The following is a 10,353-nucleotide window of genomic DNA, read 5'->3' on the forward strand; positions in this document are numbered from 1 at the left end:
AAGAAAATTTTTCCCCAAAATGGTAAATGTGTCTGCTGCTTCGGGGTAAGTTGTGCCAGTGTTTGAAAGAATAGTCATAGTTCCTGCTTTTAGATACAAATCTTAAAGGGTTAGTTCACCTAAAAATGAAAATTCTGTCATTATTTACTCACCCTCATGTCGTTTCACACCCATAAGACCTTCGTTCATCTTCGGAACACAAATTAAGATATTTTTTATAAAATCCGATGGCTCAGTGAGGCCTGCACTGACAGCAAGATAAGTAACACTTTCAATGCCCAGAAAGCTACTAAAGACATATTTAAAACAGTTCACGTGACTACAGTGGTTCAACCTTAATGTTATGAAGCGACGAGAATACTTTTTGTGCGCCAAAAAAACAAAATAACGACTTTATGACAATATCAAGTGATGGGCGATTTCAAAACACTGCTTCATGAAGCTTTACGACTCTTTTGTTTCAAATCTGGGATTCGGAGCGCCAAAGTCACGTGATTTCAGTAAACGAGGCTTCGTTACGTGATAAGTGTTTCGAAATTCACCACTGGGGGGCGTGGCTTTGGCAGTTTGATACGTTTGATACGCGCTTCGAACCACTGAACCGAAACAAAAGATTCGTAAAGCTTCGAAGCAGTGTTTTGAAACCGACCATCACTAGATATTGTCATAAAGTCGTTATTTTGTTAATTTCGTTAATTTATTAAATTGAATTACTATTTAAAATATTGAAATAATAAATAAATATATGAATCCTTCTTATAACTGGTTTATGGATATTGACATCGTTATAGACATTTTGTGAGCAAATATGGGATAATGCATTTTTTCATATACAGTTTTTTTTTTTTTCATATTTTTTATTAAGATGTAAATTGCTCACGTATTACCCTAAAAGCTTAACTTACCCCTTAACATGACACTGACTGGCACAATTTAATGTCAGCTATGTAGTCATCATTTAGACTTACGTCATTATCATTACTAGACATATGATTAGCGGCAAGGGGATCATACCTGTGCAGTGAGACTGTGCATGTCTCTCTCTCTCTTTCCCCTCCCTCTATCGTCGTCGCAGTATCTCCCTCGCTCACTTGTCACTTGCCCCTCGCGCACAGGACCGGTTCAGTCACTCACACACACACACACACGCGCACAAACTTTACTACGGTCCGGTGTCAGAAGCAACACCACTGATCTCCGTGCGGGACGCCGTTAAGAACAGATGGAGACACTTCAAACGGCCATCGCGAGCAGAGAGGACACCGGACCGTTAAAAAAGCCGCTGGCAGACACGAAAGAGCACTGCGACAGTGGCGATCACAGCGAAACGAATTATGTAGATCTGGGGAATCCATCGGACATGAAGTCAGACAGCACAAAGACTGTAAAAGTCACTTTCACAGGTGAAGGGAACCAGCTGGCAATATTTAAATGTAAAGGCGATGCATCCATCTCCGGGATTAAGAGTCCTGGGGAGCGAGAGAAGAATGGAAATACAGACAAAAGTTTATCGAAAGAATGTCACGAGGGAAAGTGCCATTCTGAGAAGCTTTATGGAGAGCGCGTTCCGCTAATAGAAGATTGTGTTGACTCGGGAACGGATGTCAAAACCGAAAATCCAAATTCTGCGTCGTATGAAACGGAGGAGTTACAATACACCGACATGTACTTGAACAGCCGTTGCGAATCAAAGGACAGCACGAGCGCAGCGGACGTAGAGTCACACTATATAACAACGCACGAGATTCAGCTAACGGAGTTAGATCACGATGTGGATTACGAGTTTGGTCGAGGATCCTGCTGGGATTTCGAGGATGATAATCTGGTATATTCATTTGTTGACTACGCATCATTTGACAGCGACGAGACGACTCTCGGGAGAATCCAAAGCAAGTCCAAGAGCAATAAAGGTCCGCCCGCTTCACGCGCAGCGAAGCTTTCCGCCACAGGTGCTCTGGTCAGCACCGAAAGTGAACTTTGCGAATCCGATAAATGTGCCAGCTCGGATGAAGGCGGCGGACAGCATGGAAATTCGTCTGGACGTATTCACCTGTCAATCAAAACGTCTTCGCGCGCGATCAACGACCCTGCCAATGTTTTAGGTCAGAGGAATGTCCGCTTTCACAGCAGACGTGCAGGTGAGCGGAGTCATTATTCATTCAGAAGCTCTGACTCCAAAAGCGAGACCCTGTTTGACCGCTACTTTATCCCACCTCCCGGTCGCCAACACCTCGCGAGCAAACTGAGGGGAAAAGACATTAACGAATATTCCAGTGGCGCGTCCAGTTCCGTCAGCGAACTGGATGACGCGGATAAAGAGGTGTGTAATCTCACCGCGCGTTCCTTTCGGAGTTTGGCTTGCCCTTACTTTGATGCCATAAATTTAAGCAGCTCGAGTGAGTCCTCAATGTCAGAGCACGGTCTGAGTATTAACAAATGGTCCGCTTTCGTCGACTTAAATTACGGCAATTTAACACGTGAGGCGCACAAGAACTCTACGCCTGTTTTTGAGGCAAACAAAAGCGCTGAGTGTACAACCATAAAAGATGTGGTTCAAACCAATACGCCTAGTCCTCAAACTAAAATAGTGTCGCTGAAAAATAACTTGAACTCTCAGCAGGCGTCTAAGAAAATAGAAATACGAAGCAAACCGGGTGAAACCATCACACTGACTGAAACCTTGAACTTCAGCTGTAATGTCGGATCAGGGATACCTGCGCGCGAGAGGCGCGCGAAACGCGCGCTGAATGCCATAATGTCACGTTCCACAGCTGATGTTACGGGCACAACGCCAACCAAGGCGGGGTGTGAAGCAGAAAGTCCGCTCGGTGAAACCTTGGAAGATGCCCACAAGAAAGCCATCTTCGCCTCTAGTATTTTGAAAAATGTAATTTCCAAGAAAATGCAGTTTGAGCAAGAGCGTAAAATGGAAAGAGGTGAAATAAGTGATACGTATCCTGTGTCATCAGTGTGCCCTCACTCTAAGGACTGTAAAGAGACTGTGAAGTGCTTACAAAGACAGACTTCAGAAACTGCATCAGGACACTCACAAGAGGAGCTCGGGGAGGCAACAGACCAGCCACAAGAGAATCCGAGTTCCCATGCTGCTGAAATCACAGAGTCACCCTGTGACACAGAAATGACCTCCAAATTAGACCCAAGCGAACCACTAAAGACTCCTTTGACCCCCAGCCAAAAAAGTGCTTTCAAAACCTGGAAAGATGGAGAGCAGGAAGCACAAGGTGATGGAGAATCTCAGGAGGAAGAGACGCTGCCAGACACTTCAATTAGACCTGTGATGGAAAGCAGTGAAAGTGTTGAGGGCGAGAGTAGTAAGATGATTAAGATGTCTCACTTGTATGTCCCTAGCTCGCAGCTTATGCCTAAGGAAAAGGAAGCTGCTGGGCTTTCATTACATAATCTGAAAGTGACTGGAGATCTTGCAGAGTCAGATGGGGGAGGGTGTGGAAAAGACAGCTCTGGCCAGCTCCAGTGCTCTGCGGACACAGACCAAACCTCACAGTGTCAAAAAGTGCCCGAAATCAAAATACAACTTCGAAGCGTCAAAGAAAACAAAAACAATCAGTTCAATATCACCAGTTTGTTAACGCCTAACATCCATCACAATGCCAACGCTAAAAAGGCGACAAGCGAATCTAAAAGCCATTCGTTGACCATATCGGACAAAGTACCCCATTTTATGGTAAGGGATATTAGAGATAGTAAATGTAAGTTCCAGACTCCTATTCATCAGGTTAGGGACGTGCGCAAATTGGTTAAAAGCTCATATCGGTTTGTAGCGCTAGAAAACACTTGCGGTTCCTCAGGGACGGCATCCACAGCATTACGAGAGGAGAGCAAACCTGTTAATAGGGGACCTGACAAAAAGACATTTCCCACACCAATGGTAATAAAATGCCAGTCTGTGAACACAAACAATGCCACAAAACCCTCCGAGCCTGTTAATAAGGGTGAGAAGGTGGCTGAAACATCAAGATTATCCCTAAATCTCTCCTCTGAGTGGGCTACTAAAAGTGAAAGCGTTCGCGCCGCACCCAGAGTGCCATGCGCTAAGCAGCCTCTGACTGAACAGCCAGAGTTTAGCTTAAAAATTGATGCTAAAGCGGCAAAACAAAAATCAGAAAAGGCAACAGATAGCAGCGAGAAGAAACCAGAGTCGAAGGTTTCAAATCAAATAGCGCTTGAAAAGTTAAAGGCAGCTGTGAAAACTATGGAGCAACTATATGTTTTTGATAGGAACGAATGGAAGCGCAAAACGCAAGCGCCGCGACCAATCACCGATAGCCACGTGCTGTCGCTCATCACACGGGAGGAGCAAGGAGTCACGACCAAAACGGACTTTGAGAACGAATTTGGGAAAGCGGACACTAGCTCACAGCTGCATGCTGAAAAGTTGACCGCAACCTCAAGTGCTGGTGTTGACGAGGATAAAGTGTGTATGCCAACAAGTTCTCACGGTCAAGAAGACACGGCTAAGTCAGTAGCCCAAAGAACAGAGTCTTTCACTGACAAGTGCGCATTTAGTCTAGGCAGTAACCTCAAAGCACCGAACCGTATAAACACAGTGAATGACAGCGCTCAACAAATGTTTTCTAGCAGAAACTATACGTTTAAATCTCATAAAGCACCTTTGTCGCTGAAAATCTGTCCTTCTAAATCAAAAAGTGAGGAAAAGCATCAGAAAGAGCACCAGAAAGAGCACCAGCAGCCAGACTCTGACAATTACCTAACAATCCCTGTTAAAGCTCACGCTCCAGATTCAAAACCCTCAAAACCTTCCCATCAGCCCCTGCAATGCTCACCTATTGTAATGGAGTCTTGGTCCCCTGAAAGTCCGACGGCTATGATATATCACCACGCCGTACCCCTGCCTGGTGTACCTGCCGCTCAACCCCAGCTACTCTGCCTCACGCCCCCCGCAGACCTCCCACCTCCTCACATCCAGCGCAAGCTGCTGCTGGACCCCACCACAGGCCAGTACTACTTAGTGGACACGCCTGTGCCCATGCAACCAGCCGCACAGCGGTTTTACCATCCTGAGAGTGGTCAGTACTTGGACATTCCTTTATCGTTCACCCCAGTGCCTGTGTCAGTCTCTCCAGTCGCCCTCGGTCCTGCGGCAGCCTATCCCCCCACCTACTTGGTCTACCCCTCAACCTTGCTGCCACCCCACCCGCACCCGGCCCCTCAGTCCCACTCATCCACCTGCTCAGAGGCAGAGGATGCGGTCGAGACGAGCAGCATGTATATGATGCCGCCGGGCACCACAGTACCCAGCAGTACCACCACTAAACCTGTCATCAGTATTACATCACAGCAAGGTGCCCGTATTGTTGCTCCTCCTTCCTTTGACGGCACAACCATGAGCTTTGTGGTGGAGCATCGATAACGGAAGGTAAGTAACCAGTGCATGACTGTGTGTATGTACACATTAAAAAAAATTTATGAATGTCTTTAAGTCATGCAACAAAATATCAAATAAAGTAGCACTTATTTAAAAGAAATATTGCTTTCTCTGAAGCTTTCTAAGCAACCCTAGTAAAAAAAATATATAATTAAAATATATTTACTTTATACCAAGTATAGTTTAAATCTATTAACATATTTACTGATATATCGCTTGAGACTTACTGATAAAAATTATAATTCACCTTCATTTGGAGTACTTCTTTATTGCACAATGCACATTTCTAAATATTAAGCCTAAAATGGATTTTAATGTCATTATTGATAAGGACCGTATGATCTTTGAGATATTTAAAGTGTATCTAAAGCATACTTGCAATACTTCCACTTTAGCACAATCAAGTGTATATCTTTAGTTGGACCTAAGCACTGCTTCTGCACAATTAAAGTACATTGTGTACAGAAGTAGTTGTTCCAGTTTAGTAGACTTTAAGTATATCAGCTCAGTATACCAAAAGTCCAGTTGCAAGGTATTTTTTTATTAAGTACATAATATGTAAATGTATTTGTAGTATTCTTAGCATTAAATAAATGTACAGTATTTCAAATACATTTTAGTATATTTATTTTTCACTAGGGAAAACATTTTGCCGAAAGTCTAAAATGCTAAAATAATCAATTTGATGTTGAAAATTAAGACAAAAAGTAGCAAAATGTTGTACAAATGTTGTGTATACCTCTAAACCTACCCATCACAGAAAACTTTCTGCATTTTTACATTTTCAAAAAAATTCTGTATGATTTATAAGCTTGTTTCCCCATGGTGACACAAGTCTGTGTGCATTCAGGTCCCCACCAGGAAAAACACACACACGTTTGTTTTGCTATCAAAGTGAGGACATTCCATAGGCGTAATGGTTTTTATACTGTACAAACTGTACATTCTCTCCCCCTACACTACTCCTACTCCTAAACCTACCCATCACACAAAACATTCTGCATTTTTACATTTTTAATAAAACATTGTTTAGTATGTTTTTAAAGCTGTTTTAAATATGAGGACTCATGAAATGTCCTCTTATTGCATGTTTACGTCGTAATACCAGTGTAATACCCATGTCATTATACAAATTTGTGTCCTCATTAATCACAAAAACAAGCATACACACACATTCACACACACACACACTCCTGGGCAAAAAGAAAAAAAGAAAAAAAAGGGCCAAGCGAAAAATTGCAGAATATTTAGTGGTCTTTTAATGGTCTTAACCATTTTAATCAATCACTGGTCAGGAAATTAGCAAGAATTTAACAAATCTTAAAAACAAATTTAAATCTTTGAACCGGGGTAAACCATGGGTAAACTTGCAGACAGCTTTTTACAGGAAGAAGAGTCAGTGTTGTTCCTATCAATGTTAATGGCTTCAAACTGTTCATGAGAAGTGGAAAAATGTCTCCCAGTTAGTTTGAGATTAATGGGAGACCAAATATTCTCCATAGGGTTCAAATCTGGACTCTGAGCAGGCCAAAACATGAGCCTGATGGACTTGTTCTTAAGTCACTTCTTGGTTGTCTTTGCAGTTTGATGAAAAATAACATCTGATCCTCCCTCTTTAGATAACAACTTTTCATTTGTGGGAAGCAAGCTATTCTGTAATATTCTCCTTTACTCCAAAGCATTAAATGATTTTCACAGTGAAGTACAGTAGCTCACCAATACCAGCAGCAGCTAAAAAGGCTCTCCACACAATGACACTCTTCCTCCATGCTTCACTGTGGTAGAGATGCATTTAGTATTATATTTCTCAGCAGATTTTCAAAGACACCGCTCTAGAGCATCACCATGCCACTCATGTTTCATTGTGATTCATCACTCCACACACAACTTCCCATATTCTGCTAAAAAAGATCATTCTGTCTTTGATGTTTTTCTGAGAGAGCATTTGCTTTTTAAGTAGTGCATTTGCTTAAATTTTGCTAATTTCCTGACCAATAAGACAATTAAAAGCTTAGTGTTTAGCTATTTTGGGCTTGGCCCATTTTTTATATGGACAGATAAAAAAGATATATACAGCAATATTGTGTGGAAAAAGTGAATGTGAATGAAGTAAATGAATTTTACTGTCTAAAATATTCATGTATGATTGGGCATGAATATTAATGAAAAGTTGAGTCTTGTTAGATGTTTTTTTGTGTTCAAGATTTTATGTTTTTAATGGTTTCAGTATGTTTGTGTGGTTTATTGACATCTGCATTATTATCAGTAACACATTAGATTGAATTTTTCCATTTGAATCAAAGCAGCTTGACTAAATATAGTGCCAGTAAACAAATTAAATGCCAGAGTGGCAAGTGAAAAACTTGTTTAGATAAGATGAGGAAGAAATCTTGAGAGGAACCAAGACTCGCATTGAGCCAGTTGCATGACTTTTGCATGAGCTTGATTTATGTCTCATACAGTCAGAAAGTGAATGTCACAAAGATTTTGCAAATGACAATATGTGTCAGTGTTGACATCATTTTGTTAACTGTTACACTTCATCAAGGTTTTCTTACGATGCACATCGACAAAATCATAGAAATACCAAACACTGGCAACTATTGCTGGCACTTGACAGTATGCATGTGTGAGTGTGAGCTGGAGCGTGTGTAGCTGCATGTCTGTGTGTGTGGAAAGGTCAGTAGGCGAGTAAAGTATTTGTTGTGCTGAGGCAGTAGGATGACAGCTGCTGGGGCCGATCAGAGGACCAACTAGCTGCAGCAGGGTCAAACCTTTTTATAGAGAGAGACAGAGTGAGAGGGACCTTCCTATGTGAACTTTAGAGATTCTACAGTTTGCTGCATTACTGGCTGTAATGATGAAAGCAATACGTTCATTGACTGCATATCTAGTATTCTCATTCAGAGTTACTCTCATCTTTGGTTTTGTGGCATTCTGTTTGCATTACGCTGTATGATGTATATATAACGTGATGATAGCATTTCATCTATGGGTGTTTTTTCAATTATGAACACCTTTGTGTCTAAGAGGTTGCATTAAAAACAGCATTAAGAGTAATTTTCATCGCAACTAACAAGTTTTTCCATTTTTTTGGATGAAATTTCTATAAAAATCAAGGTTAATATATTATTTGAAAAGATTTAAGTGTGTGTTATTTCCAATCTAGTTGCAATTTTGTCAAATTATGCAAAAAAAAAAAAGAAAAAAAAAAAGAAAAATATTAATTCACTGTCTTGGTTACATAAAATTCTAGCTAATATAAATTAGCCTGTTTATTAGGGAAAATATCAATTCCATCACAGATGCTATTAAATTCTATACAAAATTTAAGATTGACATCTGTTGGTTCTGAAAAAAATTATACACTAAAAAATGCTGGGTTAAAAACTACCCAAGTTGGGTTGAAAATGGACAAACCCAGCGATTGGGTTGTTTTTACCCAGCGGTTGGGTTAAACATGCTGGGCAGTTTTATTTAATCCAACTGTTGTTTAAAAATTACTATATGGCTAGCTTAAAATGAACCCAAAATAGGTTGGAAATTAAAAATCATACACATAATTACTAATGGCAACAATAATAATCAAAAGGTGAACATTTATTAATAAGCAATTTAATAAATGTTTATTGTTTAATTATTTTTCATTAAACTTATTAATGAATGTTAATTTATTAAACATATTATTAAATGTTAATTTCCAACATACTTTGGGTTCATTTTAAGCAAGCAATACAGTAATTTTTAAACAATAGTTGAGTTAACTATCCAGCAGGTTGGTCAAACATTTAACCCAACCACTGGGTTAAAACAACCCAATTGATTGATTTGTCCATTTTCAACCCAGCCTGGGTTGTTTTTAACCCAGCATTTTTTATAGTGTACAATTCTAAATGTATGAATTGAGAATGTGTGATCACTGCTGGACATTGTTAGTAGACAAATTAAATTTAATATTTCATTTTCTAAAAAGTTCGTAGGACCAAAAGTGTGCAAAGTTAAAGAAACACCCAAATAAGTGTAAACTATTAATATAATTAATCCTTGATATTTATTGTTCCTTTGATTAGTCTGTTCTCTCTTTTTCTTTCTCAGGATGGTCTGTCTGTCGGAGTTTGTCCTCCTCCCACTTCATCAAAAAAAAAAAAAATTCCTCAGACATGTTTCACAGTTTCCCACATCTGTCTTCATCAATTCCTGGTGTTGCCTCCTGATCTGTGACTTTTGCAACGTACAAAAGCTAAAGATGACCCATTTTGAAGCAGTTTTTACAAACTTATGTAACATTTGCTGTTTATGTAGTCTGTAGACTTTTTGAGGCAACTTTTTTTTTTTGCCCATCCAGCCTTCTTGAAGCACCGCACAATTAAGGGAAAATGTTGCTCTTTCAGTTTTCATTTCATTGTATAAAGTGTTTGTATTTTTACATTTGTATGGACTCCTTTTTACCTACCTGTAGTAGGTAGTAGCAAGTTCTGATTGAGTGAAGCATGGCTTGTGTGAAAGAGAGAGAAACTGAGATTGAGAAAGAAATGTAGTGTGGTGTCCGTGTTGTGTGTGTGAGAGAGAGACAGAACAAACCGTGTGTCTGTTTCCTCTTATTGTGATGAGAATTATGGTTATAAGCCAGTGTTGAGGGTAATGCATTAACGCGAATTAACGCGATTTATATAATCAGATTACTTATTACAGTAACTAGTAAAGTAACACATAACTTTTAAATTTTCAACAAAATATCTGAGTTGCTTTTTCAAATAAGTAACGCAAGTTACTTTGTTTTCTCATTTATTGACTGACACCTCTCCTTTCTCCATGTTGAGAGAAATCAGGAGTGCAGAGGTGTGCGCTGTGTGAATATGACGGTTATTCTAGACTAGTTCTAGACTAAATGTGGCCATACATTTACTCATTTACTACTTCTCCTGTCC

General features: G+C 40.1%; 1 protein-coding gene across 1 annotated transcript; it reads left to right on the top strand.

Annotated features, from left to right (window-relative positions):
• Positions 1-842: 842 nt before the first annotated feature.
• On the top strand, positions 843-9,851 carry LOC127519257 (uncharacterized protein C4orf54-like). The gene is made up of 2 exons (XM_051906844.1): positions 843-5,416; positions 9,521-9,851. Exon 1 carries the CDS (start codon positions 1,223-1,225, stop codon positions 5,408-5,410), a length of 4,188 nt encoding a protein of 1,395 aa, XP_051762804.1. The 5' UTR covers positions 843-1,222; the 3' UTR covers positions 5,411-5,416; positions 9,521-9,851.
• The last annotated feature ends 502 nt before the right edge of the window (positions 9,852-10,353 follow it).

This window comes from Ctenopharyngodon idella, chromosome 1, assembly GCF_019924925.1.
Source record: "Ctenopharyngodon idella isolate HZGC_01 chromosome 1, HZGC01, whole genome shotgun sequence".
Classification (NCBI taxonomy): Eukaryota; Metazoa; Chordata; class Actinopteri; order Cypriniformes; family Xenocyprididae; genus Ctenopharyngodon; species Ctenopharyngodon idella.